We start from the raw sequence: 20,713 nt of genomic DNA, 5'->3' as shown, positions 1-20,713 counted from the left end.
TTGTCACTAGGGGTGGGGGGGACTGGGTTGGTCCATGGAAATGTTTGCATTGGCTGAGTGGTTTGTAGGCCAAAAAAATGTGAGAAACACCTGGGCTAAACGATTATGGGTAAGAAACGATCTCAGCAGGATGATGCCTCTCCACCCGCGGTATTTTCATCTGGCGATAATTTTCCGAAACCTATAATTGTTAAGATATTAAAGTCTAAATCCCAACCGCCATAATGAATGTCGTTAAGTGTTGAGTCACGATGTTCATTTTAGTTACAGTCTTAAGTTTCGTTGACAACAACTTGTTTCAATTGAGTATTTGTGTATTGCATGCGGTCATCTCTTAGTCTTGTTGACTAAAGCAGTGAAACACTATATCCTTAGCTCTTTCGGTAAAGTCACGTTGAAGGGAAACAATAAAATAATAAAATATATAAAGCAATAAAATTCTCACGACGTTTCGACCATAACACAAACGGTCATCATCAGGTGTGAAAACCAACGGCAAGCTATATATATTTTTATTGTTTCCCTTCAATGTGACTTTACCGAAAGAGCTAAGAATATGAATTACTGCAGTCACGAAAGCTTTAAATCAGTGAAACACTCTTATTACATGTTGGTGTGAGTGGCTCGTAATTTCTCCCACCCAAATATTGTCAGCTAATCGGTGAACTTAATCGTTTTATGTACACATGTAGCCAATTATCAGGTTTGGTTTTCCTCAGTGCACTATATGTATGTTGAACTTCTTTCGCACCGTACGTAGCCAATCGTGCTTAATAGGAGGTGCAGTGGTATCTCAAATAACGTGACGAGATTATCTTCGTCTGCATATTTTTTCAGACTTGTTAATTTCGTCTGATTATAATCACGATTAGGTTTTTTTTGTGGATTCCCCATAGTCATTATGATTTATAATTTTGTCTACTCATCGTCATTGTTATCTAAAATAGAGAAACACTTCGTTGCCAAGACAATCATTTAAAGGTGCTTCTGATCTGTATGTAGATTCAACTGTACAGTAATAAGATTCATGTCTGTGATTCCTTAGCGATTGCTTTTTTTGCATGATTGACGATGCTATATTAAATTAAACATTATCAGTGCGTGTCAGATAAAAATTATCTGACAACGATGTTGAAACGGTATGTGTCATCTCAGCGAAGTGTGTGTTGTGTTTCCTTTTAGTTTGAAAATGAACACCTCAGCATTAAACTTCAAGACACGATTAACATAAAAAAAGAATTAATGGCGAGGTAAGAAGTATTTATTTTCGTTGAGTTTTCTCTTTGTCTTCTGTTTAGGTTCCTAAACTTACGTTAGTGCAACACAATTGCGTTCACGAAGGGTGCGCACGTTTTAAGGTCATACGTCGCAATATGCCATTATATAAAGTATTAAAGTATTAACCCAATAAATAAAGTGTTGCGCATTTTAGTTGGCGTGACTATCAAATGACCACAGACGTAGTATGTACGAGCGAATAGCATGCGTTGTGCTATATTGCAGATGACAGTTATAAAAGTTATAGATTTTGTCTGAATGTTTACAAGCACTCTCATGTTACGCCTGGCATGGCATCAAATCCACAACTCGGTGCTCACACAATCACATTCGTACACGTTGTGAAAAAAAGGTAAAGATGCAGCCCTGCAATTCCTTGCTCACACCGCTGCTCGCATGAAGGACTCTTATTAGATGGAGCTCTAGAAAGCCCCTCTAGAGGGCGCTTTGGCCGACATTGCTATGCTAGCCAGACGTCTTGGAAGCGGTGGGAGTAACTACACTTTTATCTCGCCACACGTGACTCTTGCCACACGACTTAATGTGGTGTTACGCATTTATACAGAATCAGAAACCTTTATTTATCCTGGAGAAACCCGATGAGCGATTAAGCTCTTTTTTGAACAAATGTCCAGTAGATTGTCCAGTGGACTACTGGGTGGAGGACAGAGGTTACGCCAGCAGATCAAACGAGCAACTTCCTAGATTTGAAGCTTTCGTGACTGCAAGGATCCATACTCTTTGGTTCTATTCGGTAAAGTCACGTAGGTAAAAAATAAAACAACAAAAATCACGACGTTTCGGCCACAACACAAGTGGCCTTCATCAGGTGAAGGGACCGTGCTGTCATGAAGACAGCAATTCCAACGCTGTCTTCGTGACAGGACGGTCCCTTCACCTGATGAAGGCCACTTGTGTTGTGGCCGAAACGTCGTGATTTTTGTTTTATTTTTTACCTACGTGACTTTACCTAATAGAACCAAAGAGTATGAGCAACTTCCTGATTACACCAACATCCTCTCTGCAATGTACTTTGCCTTAAATGGCGGATATTTTTCTACTAAGGTTTTCTGACCGCTGTCCCTGCAATATGCTTGTGTCCATAAGAGTCCATGCCACCAGGGAAAGTTTTGACGATCTGAAAGGCCAATTCTCTTCAGTGCAACAAGCATTAACGAGAGGTACATTCTCAACATTTGCCGACCATTTAACATTGACACTGTAACGTTTAGTGATTGAACTTGTTTTCCATTGGCTTATGTGGGTCCTGTCCGTATGATATTCACAGGTGAAGCAGAAATGGAAAACATAGAACACGTTTATTCGTCACTGAAAGAAGAAATGAAGGTAAATGTATAATATTTATTTTTCTTCTTTTTATTTTCATTCTACGTGGTGACTTTACCGAAAGAAACCAAAGAAGATGAATCCTTGCAGTCGCGAAAGCTTTAAATCGAAAATATTTATTTTGTTTTCATTTAATTATATTTCTTGAAAAACGTATTATAGTATAAACGTATACACGTGCATATTTCATATTAATGCTTAAACCCTGGTGTCATCTTCTTTTAAAGACATTTGCAGCGACTTTCAGTAATTTAAATTTAAAGTCTCAAAATGACAGGACCATTGCGTTGGACAAAGGTAAGTCTTGTGCAGGGTGACACAATGCATAGCTCAGTAATAAGAAGGTTTTTTTTAAATATATAGAGCACCAATGTCCTGAAACAGTCATACATCATATATTTGTTTGCATTGGGCACAGTGGTGCATGCCTGTAAATAAACTACAAACCCGTTGGACTGTGAGGTGGCAGTACAGAAAATGGCCCCTTGATTCCAGCTGTGCGAAACTTTTAAGTGGTGTAAGCTTGAGTTTTCTCTGGGTCGTGTGGAATCCAAAATAGGCACTGAAGTCTTCAAGAATATAATTAGGTAATTTTTATGTTTCATTAACATTGCTATGTTGTTCATTTAATATTTTCCATATTACCATTTTGTTCCTGGACACCTATGATATTAAATAATCTGACGTATTTTCCAATTGTGTCTTTTCAACATTTGTTGAGTGCACTTGTTGTTAATGACTTTGTTTAACTTGTGTTTATTTTGAGTCTTAACTTTCCAGCCTCCTTTATTACATATACAAAATTAATTGGAGCAAGTTTTTGAAAATTAAGCATGAAAATAAAAAAAAGTTACTGATCGTTGACTATAACCTCTTTTGACATGCGGTAGAAATCTGGACATCGACAGTGAAAATGGAGCAAAATCTGAAAAGTGCACAAATAAGCATCATTGAAAAGGATCAGAGACCAAACGCAAATTCGAGAGGCAGCATTGAGTGTTAAGGGGAAAGTAAGCGGGGTTGGTCAGGTACACACCGCTCGAAGGGATGATGGTCGTGGTCGAGGCTGGTGACAACAGTGGCAGCCAAATGAGGGAGTGTGCACAATAGGATGGCTACCTCGGAGATGGAGCCATGGGATTTCGGCTCGCGTGCAGCAGCAGCAAGATAGTTTGTTGCTTCACAAGGCCACGAGGGATGACAGCAGCTTGGGGTGGCCTTCATCGAGCGGCGGATAGAGCACTGTCGATGATTATCAATGACAGTTGTGGTTTTACTGGATGAATATTGATGCGCTCAACTATTTTGTTTAACATACGATGCGTGTGTTGTATGTAGTGGATGCAACTGTGCAAAAAATGGGAAGAGCACAGCAGGACTTTCTAAACAAGTTGGCAATTAAAGAAAGACAGGTTTGTTGTGAATTCATGAGCTGATCGCTTTTGCTCACATTTTAAATGCATATTAGAAAAAAAAATTCGATTAAATTACCATACATTATATTTTACAAACTAATGTATATACAGTACAAACCTAAGGGTTTGTTATAATACAGGCTCATAATTTTTGTTGATTTAAAATGTAAGAAATTAAGCTACAAAGACATGCCTGTTTCAATCATAAAATATCCTTTGAAGAACAAGAGCAACGTCAAATAAAAACTGATCTATTCCTGTTCCTGTCGCAAACTATTGCCTTTAACGCCTACTATTGCCATTCTGTACAGTGGTTAATACATTGGTTTTACAATTTACAAACGTCTGTAATACAATACAATGCTTAAAATGTGACTTTAAAACGTATTCAGTGCCCTCAATGCATTTGTTCAACTATATATGGGACGTGCACATTTTTACCTCTTTATGTTGATTTTTCAAGTTATTTTCATTCTCATAAACAAAACTTATTTGAATTAAATGACTTGCAAACCAGAAAACTTGCCTTGCCCATCAGTAGGTTATTTCATAGATTCGTGTATACAGTAGTATTGTTCAGTAGTTAGCAACATACGGTTATGTCTGTCACTTGTAGGTCAAAGAAACATCTGAGCTTTTGGAGTCAAAAAATGAAGAACTCAAAACGACCGCTCAAAAGCTGCAAGATTCCATTGAAAACTGTGTTCGACTCGCAGAAATAAAGTGTGAGAATGCTCATAATAAAGGTTTTTGGGTTAGATCGCGTTATTTATAAATGTGTCGCAACCCTCCACCAACCGACATGGCCAATCAGTAAAAAATGTGTCATGCTGACAAAAGACAAATAGTTCACTACTTTAGCCCACCGGTGTGTTGAAGAGTGAATCCACAACATTTACAATTTTTTAGTACGACGTTTCGCTGGTAATTACATCCAGCATCATCGGGCAATTTGCCAGAATAGTGAAGCCCTCCACCTGCTCCCGGTCTAAGAGAGTGCATTAAAATTGTGTGCTTTTGCCAACAGCCTGGATATGTGTGTGGTAGGCAAATGTCTACACATCTGACCGTTAAAGTTGATCTCAATTTAGTTTGTTTTACGTAATTAACAGGTGACTTTCAAACACGACTTGAGCAAGCACAGGAAGAAATTATTACCCTCAAGCTTGAAATAAATCGCTGTCAGGAAGTTGAATGCACACTGCAGGTGACAAATCCATTCATATTTATATATGATTGTCTGCCTATCTCTGTATATTTTTCCTGAATGGTTTTCTCTAGCCTTTTTGCAAATCTCAGCTTTTCACTATATCTGAAAAATGTAGCGGGTCATCTGCCTCGTTGATTTAATCATCATACGGTATAAATGAATATAACTTTCAGAAATAGTGACTAAACGGATTTTCTGCCACTGCTGTAGGCTGAGATACAAAGCATGGAGAGCAGTTTTGCAGAGAAGGAGCGAGAGTACACTGCAAGCACGATGGAACTGCAACAATCGTATGACAAGCTGCAACAAGAACATCAGAACCTACACGCAATTGTGCAAAACCTTGAGAAGGCAAATGAAGAGTTGACAGAAGCAGCCAGCCAGAGGCAAGTGGTGAACAAGTGAACAACACAGCAAGTAGGGTGCTGAGATATATCATCACTATTATTACGTACTACGCTAGTTGACGCAGGGAAGTAGTGTTCTTCACTAATTTTCAGAGGTGGGGAGGGTGGGGGCACTTTCGCCAATACGACATCGTAAGTGTGAGATCCGCCACACATTTGAAACCACTGAGTTTGACAGCAGCACGACGATGGGGAGGTGTTTTCAGATCTGTGTATTGTCGGGCTCCGCATGTCAGGGGCCGCACTAAAGGCCACCAGGGGCCGCTCGTGGCCGGCGGGTCCTTGCAGTGAAGAACTGCCCCACAGTGTTAATTTTTAAAAGGGTTATGCAATTATTTTTGCAATAGGGGGTGACAATTTCTACGTGTTTCCCCCAATTAAGTTATTCGCGATTTTTAAAGTTTGTACATTTCAGACAATGGGAGCTACTAAGGAGAAGGCACTACATTCCGTAGAACATCTGACTGTATCTGTAAAGCAAAACAAATACAGTACATTTCGTTCACTGATGCAGTTTTCTTCATTGATTAATCTGGCTTCTGCCGCACATCACGAATACTGTTCGTGTGACGATTATCTGAACCGGTCCTGGGCCTCCCTTTGGTCGATTCAGTCTCAAATGAGTACCTGGTGTGGTGTCTCAACATCGCCACTAGGGAGACAAAGGCGGTCGGGCGTGGTGCTGGCCACCCACCCCTTCGTGTACTGTGCTGGCCTGCAATGGTGCTCGCAAACAGCACTTGACCCAACAGTCTGTTAAGGCTACATGGGGGATTTTCGTCTTGCATTTAATGTGTGCTGCATTTCGTATACATTGTTGAACAATTAAATGAGGCAGATGTCTTGTTACGTTTTTTCAGGTGCAGTGAAGAAGCTGAGATTCGTAGCAGGCTTGAAACAAATATTCGTGAAAAAAATACAGAAATAGGTAGGCAAAATTTAAAAGTGTAAATGTCCATTGCGAGTGTATTATTTATCGCATGTGCGACATTTTACCTCTGAGTTGTACATTATTAACGTCTATTTTATTGTATATTTTAATCATGTCCAACATTTATTGATATTCCTTTATGAATCTTATTACTTTATTATTATTTTTAGATAATCTGAAAATTGAAAGTGACAATAACACTGCGAAACATAAAGAAACGCTGGTGAGTACATTTTAATGTTTTCACAATATCAGCCAGAAGAGTGGACAGTATTCAACGTCACAATATCAGCCAGAAGAGTGGACAATATTCAACGTTACAATTGAAATTCATGTTTATTACCCAAGTAAAGCCCATTGAGCCAAAAAAGCTCTTTTTCAAGGGTGGCTCAGCTGGAAGACATCAGCAAATCATTCTATCTTAACAATTACACAGGTTATATTTAAAAAAAAAATACAGGGTGTTTGAAAAAGACGGACCCGATTTGAAATCGCTATATCTCTGAAATTGGGTCCATATTTTTAAAACACCCTGTATATTGTACTATTGCATTCACATTTTAACTTTTGTGATCTTAACAGTCGGTTTAAGTGAGGACAGAGATGGCAAATTGAAGGTGCTAAGAGACGATGCTAGATGGTTCCAAAACATTGGAGCAGCTACATTAAATGCTTTCGATTTATCTTCCCTCCCTCACTTCCCTGAAATGGTTCAGTTGCGTTGCGATTGTTTTCTGCCAACGATGTCACCTGCTTGAGTAAGCGATGCAACGTTGCCGTATTGGGCTCGCATTTAGTTACCAAAAAAAGCAATTGCTTTTCGATTGATCAAACACGAAGGCGCGCCACTGCGTAGGTCTCCGTCGCTGTGCTCGTATAGCTCTCAGGTTGTGTCGCCGATTGTTTTGCTTGGCAAGGCATTTGACGTTTAGCTCCCATGAAGCTCGGGGAGCACGGGGACGAGAAACGAAACGTTCAGACGGCATCCAAGGAGCTACGCCGATCGCGCGTAATAAATACATTCGAGGTGTAATAGGAGGTATTGGTTTCGTGTCGTGTCTTGTGTAAAGGAATATTTAGACACGGTCAAACAAGAGAGAGCTTCATTCCAAGAAACCATCTGTCGAATGGAACAACAGATAGCCGCCATGGAAACACTGATAAACGAAAGCAAGGTATTTTAAATGTTTCTTAAAGTCTATCGTAAAATTACCTGAGCAACATTCCTGTAAGTTTTTTTGTAAACGTGTTATAATTGTCATATATCGTCACTGCAGATGCTCTTTTGTGTGCAGAAATATTCAATTTGCGTCATCTAGCATAACATCTTGGGTCTCATTTAACTTCAGAGTGAACGCAATGAAATGAAAGCGAAAGAGTGTGTCTTGGAGAATAACCTTAATGACGCCTTGAAGACAGTACATGTTCTTGAATCAGAACTGTGTAAAGAGAGGTAAATGGCGGAGCTTTATTTATAAGTTCATTCATTCGGGCATTTCGGCATCCCTTCGCCCTTCCTCTCTTTTATTGTTTCAAACCCCCACCCGTCCTTCCCCTAGAGCGGTGGTTCTTAACCTTTACCGCAGCCAGCAACCCTTTGGTTCTCAATCTTTAAAAATGGTACAACGTTAATAAATACATACCTACTAAATTTCGATTTAAAGCTTTCGTGACTGCAGGGATTCATATTCTTGGTTCTTTCGGTAAAGTCACGTAGAAGGGAAATAATAAAAATAAAACCAAATTCTCACGACGTTTCGATTGCATTTTATAGTTTTATTTTTATTATTTTATTATTTCTCTTCTACGTGACTTTACCGAAAGAACCTAGAATATACATACCTACTCTTCATCCCCTATGGGACATAAGGCTACAATAAATACATAGGGTTTGATGAAACAAAGTAGTTGTACTTAATTTGTGTTTAAGATGATTACCTTCTAAAAAAGATCTGGCCACGTCTCGCACCCCCAGAAAGGGAATTTCACACCCCCAGGGGTTACGTGCGCTCCAGGTTAATAAGAACCACTGCCCTACAGGGTTATTCGAGTTCAGGAAGTCGAGACCAGGGATAGGTTCAAAATATAAAACGCTGGTAATAATCGGTGTGCTTCACATTGTCTCTACTGGTGTGAACTCCCAGGCATGCCCTCTGTGTGTGTACCTTAATCGATTGTTCCATAAAATACTTTCGGACAAAAAAATGAAGCTTTGAGACAGTTTGGCGGTGTGTTTAGTTTTTTGGATGAATACTTGTCAATTGACTCGAACGACAGATGAAATAAACCTGAAAATAGATACCATAAAAAAGTTCTTACTCATTATAGTACCTGTATAATGTTACCCAATATCGATGTGCGCATGTTTGAAACCAGATAGTTTAGCTTTATTGACACTGGCCCAAGGTTTATGGTGCATCTTACATTCCACAGCATCGTATAATCCAGAGAATACATTGCACTCTCTTGGATTTACACAACTATTGCTTATGGGTTTTTTTTTCTGGAGCTAAGTAACCGCATGTGAAATAATAGTATATTTACAATCTTTCCTTTTTAACAGAAAATGCAACCTTGACATCAGCAACAAGGTTGGGAAGATTCTTTTGGAAAACGAGGAACTATTTTCTCGCGTGACGAGTCAAAAAAACGAACTTAACAACATCGTCGAGGTATTCTGGCTCAGGTGTGCTTAAAATTCACGTCTGTATTGGCAGTTTCAACTGCAAAACTGTATTTCAAAATGATCTATGCTCTCGTTTTCAGGCAACAAAGCACAACGAAGATACATTACAGTTTAACGTTCAAAAGATGGAATCGAATATCACACACCTAGAGTAAGTTGTTCCTGCCTATTTAATATTCTTTTCAATTCACTCTATGTTCCTTTTTGTGGATGACATAGTTTTGTTGCAAACACAACTCCCATCTCTGTGAAAGAAGACTGGCCCTTTTCTTTATCCATAAGGTAAGGTCTTTATTTCACGGCAAGGGTCCACACCTTCAACCTCGCTCTCCAGCAACACCCCGAACTCCACCTCCCACTTCCTCTTTTAACCTCTTCCTGGCTCCGCACCTCGTCGCACTCCGTCTCGACCAATCGTCGCCTCTGTTACCCTCACCTGGCCTAACCGTCCCACCTGACGCTCACTCCCCCACTCACCCAAGCCGCTTCCTCTTTTAACCTCTTCCTGGCTCCGCACCTCGTCGCACTCCGCCTCGACCAATCGTCGCCTCTGTTACCCTCACCTGGCATAACCATCCCACCTGACGCTCACCCAACCCTCTAGTTCTTTTACCTTTTGAATGTTCTGGCCAATCCTCTTGACTCCCCGTTCCCTGACCAATCAGAGCGTGGAGTGTTTTCTCCCGTCTTCTTGATTACTCTGTCCCAGGGATCGTGTGGGACAATCACTACACCTGTAATGAGGTGTTTTTCTTTTAATCCAGGGAAGACTTGGAATCTGTCAAAGTACTACATAAGGCAGAGCTTGAAGCCCACAAAAAGAAGCATACAAACTTGGTAATACAAAACATAAAACAGTACTCTACAAAGTCCTTTAAATAATTGATTTTCACAATGTAATGGTTAGCACACTAGGTTTGCAATCCAGAAGTGGCCGGATCAATCCCCTGGTGTGACAGTTGAAACAATGAGGACGATTCTGAAATGTGTCTTAAAAGTATACCCAAGTATTTTGTTTCAGTAAACTTGGGTATAGTATTAAAATACACACCCTATATATTTTAGTTACACAGACTGCCATGTATTCTATTCTGATTCATTTATTATCCCTATAGTTCTTTAATGGGGGCATTACCTCTCATTCTCAGTGAGTCGAGAATTACAATTTTAGCAGTGGTATAAAATATGAATCATCGTTGGTGTGGTTTCCGGATATCATGACGCTCCCTATAATACTATCTGAATGAACACGGTTATGATGATTGAATATGGCCTTCCGCTCATATGTGTCGGTTAGTGCCTTAAAATGTAAAACTGAAAGAAAAAAACACCCAACAGAAAGTAAAAAAATAGCAGGAGCTGTGTCGGTCTGTACTGCCATTAAAAAAAAGGCACTCGCTGCATGTGGTTGCCTAATTATCTCAAGTTTACATTGCCATACCGTGTCAACCCATACGGTTTACCCCGTATTGTTGTACAGGGAAATTGAGTCTTTCAGGTCCATACGGTGTACAGCCGTTTCAATACGGGCACGAACTTTATTTTGTCTATTTGTGTTTCTCCCTTGTGATGGGACTTTGTAGGATGAACATTGAGATGTATAAAGGCACAGGGTGACCAATAAGGTCTGAATTGGTCTGTAATAAGTTAGACACTGATAAGCAGGAGCGGAGCCATGATTTTGACTTTGGGGGGGGCTGACTTCAAAATTCTGAGATATCCAGCGTATGTTTTCCAATGGGCGCCACAAATGTATAGAACAAATTTTATTGGATTTGAACGCGTAGTTTATTAATAGGTCGGAGCCGCTGATGTGGCTAATAAGTTCGATAAGTTCGAAAGCAGCCTGCAGGGCAGCACAAGGTGGCAGCCAGCATTTTGCAGCAGCCAGATATCCGGTTATCCCAATTACCGACTTTCCCAAAATTTCAGGGGGGGCTAAGCCCCCCCTCCAGCCCCCCCTGCTGATAAGGGGTTGACAGGTATTTCCAGCATTAATTGTGTCACTTGACACATTTAATGTTTAAAAACACCGCCATTGAATAGTACCAGTCGGTCCCCTCGACAGTTACGCTTGGTGGCAGTGGCAACGCGGCATGGCTGCACGATGGCGATGAACGCAGCTGGTGGGAGTGTTTGTCGTGTGGTCTCTTTTAAGAAGTTTGTGCGCGCTTTTTATCTCGAAGCGAGGGTCATTAACCAATACATCGATTGTACGGGAACTGCAACAGGTTCACAAGTTGGACGAGGCACACTGTGAGAAGGACAGCTATGAAAACAAGGTTAGCGCCAAACCTTTTCAATGACAATGCATATATTATCAGAGCATGTTTGTTTGCATGTTCACCACGGGTACATGTTGCTAATGCAGTACTTGATTCCTTGGAAAAGGTGTTTATTTGGTGTTTGAACATCTTAACGCCTCCTGTTTTGTTGCCAGAAAGGGTAAAACCTATTCTTATTATTTTTCCATACCAAAAAAAGACACTGAGTTCCTTATTTCATTAACACTGGCTCATAAAAAAATGTATATCGGATTTTCCGGATTATAACATCTCCTCTCCCACCCGTATTTCATAGCAAAACTTGGGGGTGATTATTATTAGCCAGTAGCTGTGTGTGTGTGATCTGATTTGTATAGCTTAATCGACACGGGGTACAAGTGTGGGGTGTGTCTTACTTTCCGGGATAATCCGGAGAATGCTGTCCTAAGCAAGAATTACATGTCCAGATAATGGCCGAAATCATTAATCTACTTTACTGTATTCAACACACAAAGGCGCGTTCACAAACAGCAGCAGTCAGGAACAACTCCCACAATGCCTTGCATGCATGGCATGTGACCACCGCTGTTTGTGATTAACACACCTTTGTGTGCGTGTTGTTAAAAAATGTTTTCCAGCCTTCACGTACTTTCCTGTTGTGACGGGTTTTCTCCAAACCAATACATTCATCATATGCAGTATATAAATATTATTAATGCTTTTCAACAACAATACAGGACCTAAGGCATACAGAAATAATGGAAGTTGGTGGACGAATAAAATATATTCAACTTTATTCGCCTGGGGCTGTGATTCAGGAAAAATATGGGGATGGCTAAAAAGTGAGGGATGTGGGAGAGGATGGGGTGAGGGAAGATCGGAGACAACAGAAAAAACAAAGGAAAATATGGGGAGGAAGGCTAGGTTCACACGATGTATGTATGTTGAACTTCTTTCCCACCGTACATAGCCAACCGTTCTAATCGGAGGTGCGGGGGAGGGTAAAGACAACCATGGATAAAACTTACTGTATTTCATTTTACAGTAAGTTGTTAATGGTTGATGCTGAAGGTGGCAGGGGTTTTTGTTTGACGTGTGCCGTTGTAAGTCAATGTCTAAAGCCGGTTTACGTGCGATACAGTAAGAACAGAATGTGGAAGTCAGGTGTTGTTGACTTTATAAATAGCAGACAGGGCGTGGTGACATAAAAAGCATTGCGCGTGATGACCAATTCACATTGACAGCACTTCTAAAACAACCCCTTTTTAACATCTAAAACCTAAGCAGTCTTTATCGTGACTGCAAGGTTCGTTATGACCGTGTTTATGTGACTTTGCAGATCAAGGATTTAGTGTGTGAAATGGACTCACTAAAGCAACAGCACGAACAAGCTCGCAACAAAGCAATGGCAGAGTTAGCGGACTGCATGGCGCAGATAAAACACTTGGAAGAGGTTTGCGAAACGAACTTGACAAATGTTATTTACCTCCGTTTTATTCTTGGTAAAAAAACGCATCTAGTATGCTGTATACTCGATGTGACAAACCTTACTAGTTGACTGTGTAGGGTGGTGGCGGGTTTAACGATCTAACCCAAAAAAACCTCTTACGAATGATATTGGTCACGAAAGCCTACGTGTTAAGCTGATAATGTCTGTATGTTGAACTTCTTTTGCACCGTAAGTAGCCAACCGTGCTAATCGGAAGTGCGGGGGAAGGACAACAATACTAAACAACAAAAAGCAGTTAATACTAAAACTATTAAGAGTGCCATTTATTCAGTAAAACCTCATCAAGTCTTGAGCTCTTTTTTTCTTTCACTTAAGAGATCTGCGTGGAGATTGTTGCCCATGTCCATCCGTGAGTGTTTTGCGTTCGGTATATTGAAACCGGAGCATCTGGCCAAAGATACACCGCACATATGAGGGCAATTCAGTCACAGGTTTGCGCAACCTACTTTTCTTATATTTTCTTGGCCTCCTTATCAACAAAAGTGGGTTCGGGGGTTTCACAAATGATCAACGACCTTGCCTTTCTTCAAAGGGTGCTGGATTCGCAGACATGTGCCAAACCCACCGCACACAACGACGGGGATGTTGCGTGTTATTGCGTGTGCGTGCAAACTGTGATTCATACCAGCACGGTAGAGTCTAATTGTGCTGTAGCAGATGTTAAGTTTGTATACGTGGAGCGTTAACTTGCATCACTCTTATAAAAAAAAAGCACCAAAGATTTTGCTTTCATGGCATTAGTAATGAAGTTCACACCAAGTGAAAATCCAAGGCACATGTGTGACCGTTGTTTTTTCCCCCCTCTTGCAGATGAAAACACAGAGGATTTCATCTGAGATTGAGAAAGTGAAAATCAATGCAGAAAAAATTGCACAGTTCAAAATTACAGAAATGACTGCAATGGTGGAGGAGTACAAGGTAACGTGCGGAAGTTGGCACTTCATTCCTGAATCGGCCTCACACGCTTTAGCTGCTTCAAAATAACTGCAACGTTTGTAAAAGAAAATAACGAAATGTACTTTTTTCTTCTGATAATTCATTGGCATTGGTGGATGATAAAAAAAGCACAACTTTGCACATTTGTTAATAACGCTCTGCAATGGGCCCCCTTCTTAACAGCAACAATAACAATTATTACTTGTAACTCGCACAGTGTTCGCTCACCCTCAGAGAGAGATAGTAATGACTCGAGCACGAGGAACTACGGATAAGCAGCCACACGATGAGTCGGCGCCAACAATGGCCCAAGCTCTTGCTCCTCACTATATATCAGAATCAGAATATTTATTTAGACTGGAGGAATCCGATGAGCTATCAAGCTGTTTTTCACAGATGTCCAGTAGGGCCATGGGGTCAGAACGTTACAACAATAACAACAAACACGATAGGAGTGCAAAGTATAGGAAAGGTAAAAATATACAAATAAAACTAAACAATGTTTTTATCTTACCAAGTAAAGCCCACTGAGCTATATATATTATATTCAGGTGTTATCGGCCAATTAATGAGTGTTTAACCTGTATGTATGCTGAACTTCTTTCGTACTGTACGTAGCCAACCGTGTTAATCAGAGATGTTGGGGAAGGACAGCAAACTAAGCACAAAAAATAGAATATTTATACTGGAGGAATCAGATGATCTATGAAGCTCTTTCACAGATGTCCAGTAGAATTTAGTTTTTCGATCTAGATTTCAAAGTGCATCGCTCCAGTAGCTTTCTAATATCAAAAGGAAGAGCGTTCCAGACGGCCCCAGAATCGCATCTGAAAGCGCGTGATGGAGGGTCATCGCCCGAAAGTTACCCTTTGTTTTTGTTTTTGTTCCTCTTTAGGACAGTTTTATTGACAAATGTGTTGGATTTCTGTGAATATACATAATACTGGTGTTTATGTTTCAATTGCAGGTTTATTTTTAGTGGAAAGTATGTTAAGAATTTTTAAGCATCGTCTTTCGTCGCTGCAATGTTCACGATATATTCACTAAATATATTGAAGCATAAATGGGACCATAGCAAAAACACATCTATATGTATTTCCTTAGTTGTGTGCAGTTGGCAAATGCTATTAAAATGTTTTGCAATTTTTTTTGCGATCCTGACGTAAAGCGCCAGTGTGACAAGAAGCTGGAAGATAAAGAAAAAGATTTCTATTCTCTCGACCAAAGATATAAGGAAGCACTTGATAATGTGTGTACGTTGGTAAGTTTAGCTTTAAAAAAACATTTTTGGATCCACCATTGGTAAATCATCATTGCGAATCGTCACGCTCACATTCACCTCACAGTCCCGGTGATGTTATACAGGCGAGCAATGTTGTAACGTCACACAGCAATTAAGACTCATTGTAGAAACAGAATGGTGACAATTTGTGATGAAAGAGCAAGTGCTCATTTGCACGGTCGCACACTGCATACAATTTAACTGATAGCTGGTCTGTTCAGTTGTGTTCTCTATTAAATACTCAACGGATCTTCAGTCCAATTATTGTACTAACTCGCCTTTTGCCCGTCCAAGGACAGGTGTATTGCAGTAAATCTGAAACTTCCAAGCGAAAAGCAGACTGCGACGTGATATTCATTGCATCCATTCGTGTGCAATTTGTAAGGCTGTGGTGACACAGATTTGTTTCATTTAAAGGTTATAATCCCTTGTTCATCATGACGTCCTTTTTACTTCGATGTCTCAATAGCGTTACGGAGATCGCGTGACGTGAGGGTTCTAACTTTGTGGTGAGGGTTCTAACTTTGTGGTGAGGGTTATAAGTTGACGCTGAGGAGGGGGGAGGGGGCGCCTCGCCCCCCCCCATGTGGAGTGACGTCACCCGCTAATTATTATTAATGTAAAGTGTGTCCCGCATTCAGGAAGCAGGGTGTGATTGTGGCTGTCTTGATTAAATGTGCCCGTGTAATTAACTACAAAAAAAGTATTCTTTGTTTCTTTCGGTAAAGTCACGTAGATAGAAAGATAATAATAAAAATAAAGTTAATAAAAATAAAAAAACTAATGTAGACTGGTTCTAAATCGGAGTGAGTGTATTGTCAGTCTATGATGTAGAATGTAGCAATGGACACGGAGATGCACGTAGAGATAAAAAGACGGAGATTCCCTGTATAGCCTTAACCAACTGTTGGGGCAAGTGCTGTTAGCGAGGACCTATGAAGGCTGGCACGGCACACGAGGGGGTGGGTGGCCAGCACCACGCCCGACCACCTTTGTCTCCTGAGTGGCAATGTTTACACACCATACTAGGTACTCATTTGAGGTTGAGTCGACCTAGGGGCGGCCCAGGACCGGTTCAGATAATCGTTACTGGTGTTGGCCACTAGTGAGAATCGAACTCGTGTCGCGGGGTTGGTAGCACAACACACTAATCGCGACACTACCGCTCCCCCCCTCTCCTCTGATATACGGAACCACAGACAGATAGAGAGGCACAGATATTTTCCTTGATAATGCAAGTAGCTTATAACGCGTGTGTCATTCATATCTCCAGACGCCTGCGTTATATATCAGGTTTTTGGTATTATAATATAAAACTCAAGTATACAGTGTGATTCGCCGCAACGTTTTTGTTTGTTGAAAACAGAACACGGCCAATGCTGATGAAATGAGAGCAGAAATAGCAAAGTTAAAGGAAGAATTGAAGCAGAAGGTAACTTTTAACCACAGTTTTGCAAACAGACACGGAGACACAGGGAGACACTCGCAGACACACTCGCAGACACACACGGTGACACGGAGACAGCCAAGGAGACAGAGACATGGAGACATGATTTTTACATTATAATGCGGGTAGCCTATAACGGGCACGTTATTCATGTCCACCGATGCCCCCGTTATATCGGGCTTTTACCGTACAATACATAGCTTAAATATACAATGCGAATCACCACAACGTTTCTGTTAATTGAAAACAGAACAATGCTTTGGCTGTTTAAATGACAACAGAAATACAAAAGTTAAAAGGACAAATTGAATTTTTTTTTTACTAAAACCATCCAGTTATTTTCATTTGTTTTCATTACTAGTGCGTGAATTTTTAAAAGAAATTTTTTTTTTTATTTCACACTCGCGTACGTTACAGCAGCTCATACCCTGTAGGCTGGTGCCGTACACAACAGATGTAAATTATTGTTTGTGTCAATCTAAAAATGTTACTATCATCGTCCTGAGATACGGTTGTGTTTAGACGGTCAAGAGATCTAAATAGTATTACGAAATTCCTTTCCTCGGGGAAAGCTCACTGGGTCTCACGACCTCTTTTTTTCAGGAGGGTCCTGCATCGGAACGTTAGCGCGTTTTTACCAATTAAGTGTTTGGAATGTGGGAGAACACAGGAGTAAGAAAACCCGCGCATGCGATGGGATATACTGCTCACAGCTCCGGATAATAAATTTAAAAATCTACTTGTCTGCTGCTATCACATAGCTACCTTCCAACCCAATTGTGTGATAGCACATTGTGTTATTGGTTCAGATTAAGCAGTACAAAGATCCTGTCCATTTTTTTTTAAATATAACATGACTTTCAAAAAAGGGAATTCTACTTAACTTTTTTTTTTACATTCCACATCTTTAAATGTTCTGGCAGATATGGCTCCTCTGTTGAACGCGCCCGTGAAATGAGCCCAGAACTTTGTCGTGGCGAAGGCGGCAGCGATTTTATTTCTTTTGTTGCCCGCAGGAGACCAACATTGACGTGTCACACCAGCCTGAAATCGCGCCTCAGTTGGCGGTTACGCCCAGGACTTTCACAGTGACGCCAGCGAAAAGCAACAGCAACACACTCACTCCTGGTTCAGCGGAGAAAACGGCGCTGCGTAAATCCTCTCGGAGTTCTGTGGGCATCTCCATAAGAGTAATACAGGTATATAATATGTCCATTGTGTACAGGAACTAATCCCGTCACTCCCAACTCAACGGTGGTCAGCCTTTGCAGGGCATTCTCTCCTTTGGCTGCCATTCCATAGCGAGTCTTGTCCATCAGCTGTCATCCGTTCCGGCCGAAATATATCCGGCCAAAGCCCGCTCGCATTTTCTTCACATATCCATCTCTCCGTATGAACAAAAAAACATTTCTTAACCCATTATCCCACAATTGCCTTCTGGGAGTGCATAATTGTATCAACATTGTTTCGAGACAATTAAACTCTGGACCTTATTTTGACACACAGTTGCTGGCCGAGTGTGTTAATGTCAGCACTGGGAGGAACAAATGTGGCCAAGTGAGGTGCTGGCCACAGCAATCCCCCTCGTGTGCTGTGTTGGCCAAGCATGCCTGGGGAGGCTCTCCCTGAAAGCCAGGAGTGGAAATTCCACATTCTCATGACGGGACCCCCAGAATGGGATTTAAACTCGACACTTTTAGTTGAAAATCCACATGGTCTTATCTTTGCACATCTCTGCACCACATAATTGAATTTATGTTGATGGTCAGCGATGCGGCAATCGATTCATCTCGACGAGCTGTACACGATGCACTGTTCAAAGTAGATTTTTTTATAACAGATTTTTATGCTAATGTTTGGTGTTTTGACATCGCAGAGTAGCACTGATTTCGGATTGATTGGTACCCCAGTCGCGGAGTTAAGTACACCCCTGGAAAAAATAGTGTCCCAGCAATAAAATATTGAATTGTCTCTGCCATTTTGTATTATTTGTACCCCGGGGTACCACCATAAGGATCATGTATTCAGACTCATTGTTCATTGTGGAACGTTATGGGTAACAATGTATATAAACACACCTCCATTCTGTGTTTACACATACAGGCATAATATATGTTTTGGCCATCAGCCTTTTGGCATTCCAGACCAATATCCAGCAGTATTCATTCAAGCTAGCAAGATCTGGACCAGTTTTTTTACTTTCAGGGTCTTATTAATCAATCAGGCTTGTTAAGTAAGTTTCGCTCGGTTAAGCGCAGATGTTAGGTGTTTGCGAACAGCACGGCACTCTTGCAGTCTGCGAGCCTAAATGGGGGATCTTTGTCCTTGTGCTCGTGTGATCTGCAAGGCTTCCCCTTTGCCCGCACCAGTAACAGAGACCAAGTCGGCTTCCAAGGGCTTTCTGAACCCCCTTGACATGGGGGAGATCGTGAATAAAAAACGAAAGGTACTCTATCAGTCGGATTCCGAGAGCTCTGAAGGCATGGATTTTATGGTGAGAAATGCGACTGCTTTGATTGAAATTCTTTGGATGCTGCAGCTCATTTGACCCTAGGGATAATTGGCCTCATGACAGGGTCGTTTGTGGATGTTTATGCAAAATAGAGGCATTCTTCCAAATCTACGGTGCACAGTAAAACCACTCAAAGCTGGTCAAACTGGGGTGAGAGCCTTTCCGGTTATGGGGAGCTGTCTGGCATGCCGCAGATAATTAAATATTTGCTATAATCTAATAAAAATAATTGCATGACTATGTAAGTGGAATATAAGGCATTCATTTGACAATAACATTGAACTAAAAATGTACAATTTAAAAACAAACCAAAAAAATCACTATGCAATTTAATGCGAGTCGCCATCCCCATGAATCAGAATAAAAGGCCGAGGTCATTGGATGTGGGAAGGTGGAATAAACATCATGGCGGGCTTGAAGCATTTGTTTAATAAACGTAAGATGAATGTGCCAGAGATAGAGAGCGCTCACAAAGTATGCCCGTGACCAAGGGACGGGTTTCTGAATTCCCCAAAATCAAAACATGCAACACCTAGGTGCAGATTTAGATTTGCTCGTGCAATGTACACACGGGAACTGTTGCGGTCAAAGATTTTTTTTAACGTAAATTATAAAAAAAAAAATTCAGGAAGCCTTTTGGCTTCGGAATTCCAGCAAGGCCGAGTAATTTTTGTTTATTGTAGGATCCATGCATATGCATGATTTTTCTTCCTCGATATTTATATATGTTAGGTCGATGATCAACTGTTGCAAAGTGTCACTGGTGTGATGTCATCCAAGCGACCTGAAAAGGCCAGCGCAGCAAGCAAGGTGAGATCTGCCATCTTTCTCACGTATGTCGAGGTTATGCTGCCGCGGTGCAAATGGTGCGTGCACTTGACTTGAAATCCGGTTTGATCTCCCAGCGCGGCAGTTTAAACAATGCTGATGATGTCACGCACATTTTTTCCGTACTCCTAAATATAATTGTTGCTCTTCAACAGTCACTTCTACTATACATTTACACGTACCGTTTGTGGCCAGGTCGCTACTGTAAAAGAAGCTAATAGTTTAATGGGCCTTACCTGGTAAGATAAAAATGGTTTAGTTTTTTTGTTGATATTTTTTTATCCATTTATTTACCTTTCCTATACTTTGCGCTCCTATGGTGTTTTTGTGTTTGTTGTTGTAACGTCTGACCTGCCCTGACCAGTGGCGAAATCTAACTACCTGACATGTTATACAGGAGGTCGTGGATTCGATCCCGACTCTGACGCCTGTATATTTGGAGCTTGCATGTTCTCCCCGTGATCGCGTGGATTTTTCTCCAGGTCCTCCGATTTTTCCCTCCACATTTAGAAACATGTTTTTAGAGTATTTGGCTGCTATAAATTTCCACATAAGCCACTTCGTTGAGCCTTACCTGGTAAAAAAAAATAGTTAATAGTACTGGACATCTGTGAAAAAGAGCTTTATAGCTCATCGGTTTACTCCATTATAAATAAATAT

General features: G+C 40.9%; 1 protein-coding gene across 3 annotated transcripts in view; it reads left to right on the top strand.

Moving 5' to 3' along the window:
• LOC116956455 (uncharacterized) overlaps nucleotides 1-20,713 on the top strand; it is a 31,633-nt gene that overhangs the window by 5,579 nt on the left and 5,341 nt on the right. The window contains exons 5-27 of one of the 3 annotated variants that reach the window (XM_076054315.1): nucleotides 1,183-1,250; nucleotides 2,386-2,459; nucleotides 2,567-2,625; nucleotides 2,853-2,922; nucleotides 3,964-4,037; nucleotides 4,657-4,765; nucleotides 5,153-5,247; nucleotides 5,461-5,636; nucleotides 6,518-6,585; nucleotides 6,759-6,811; nucleotides 7,659-7,763; nucleotides 7,938-8,041; nucleotides 9,152-9,260; nucleotides 9,355-9,425; nucleotides 10,039-10,111; nucleotides 11,506-11,556; nucleotides 12,878-12,991; nucleotides 13,859-13,966; nucleotides 15,153-15,245; nucleotides 16,633-16,698; nucleotides 17,730-17,912; nucleotides 19,061-19,159; nucleotides 19,958-20,035. In XM_076054315.1, coding sequence (XP_075910430.1) covers nucleotides 1,183-1,250; nucleotides 2,386-2,459; nucleotides 2,567-2,625; nucleotides 2,853-2,922; nucleotides 3,964-4,037; nucleotides 4,657-4,765; nucleotides 5,153-5,247; nucleotides 5,461-5,636; nucleotides 6,518-6,585; nucleotides 6,759-6,811; nucleotides 7,659-7,763; nucleotides 7,938-8,041; nucleotides 9,152-9,260; nucleotides 9,355-9,425; nucleotides 10,039-10,111; nucleotides 11,506-11,556; nucleotides 12,878-12,991; nucleotides 13,859-13,966; nucleotides 15,153-15,245; nucleotides 16,633-16,698; nucleotides 17,730-17,912; nucleotides 19,061-19,159; nucleotides 19,958-20,035 — 2,100 coding nt within the window. Of the gene's footprint in view, nucleotides 1-1,182; nucleotides 1,251-2,385; nucleotides 2,460-2,566; nucleotides 2,626-2,852; nucleotides 2,923-3,963; nucleotides 4,038-4,656; nucleotides 4,766-5,152; nucleotides 5,248-5,460; nucleotides 5,637-6,517; nucleotides 6,586-6,758; nucleotides 6,812-7,658; nucleotides 7,764-7,937; nucleotides 8,042-9,151; nucleotides 9,261-9,354; nucleotides 9,426-10,038; nucleotides 10,112-11,505; nucleotides 11,557-12,877; nucleotides 12,992-13,858; nucleotides 13,967-15,152; nucleotides 15,246-16,632; nucleotides 16,699-17,729; nucleotides 17,913-19,060; nucleotides 19,208-19,957; nucleotides 20,036-20,713 lie in introns of all 3 variants that reach the window. The other 2 variants (XM_076054314.1, XM_076054316.1) reach the window with 2 other exon arrangements.

The sequence above is a fragment of the Petromyzon marinus genome, chromosome 65, assembly GCF_048934315.1.
Source record: "Petromyzon marinus isolate PM22_M1 ecotype Great Lakes invasive population chromosome 65, UKy_Petmar_22M1.pri1.0, whole genome shotgun sequence".
Lineage (NCBI taxonomy): Eukaryota > Metazoa > Chordata > Hyperoartia > Petromyzontiformes > Petromyzontidae > Petromyzon > Petromyzon marinus.
The sequence above is the reverse complement of the archived record's forward strand: the minus strand, read 5'-3'. Positions and strand labels throughout refer to the sequence as shown.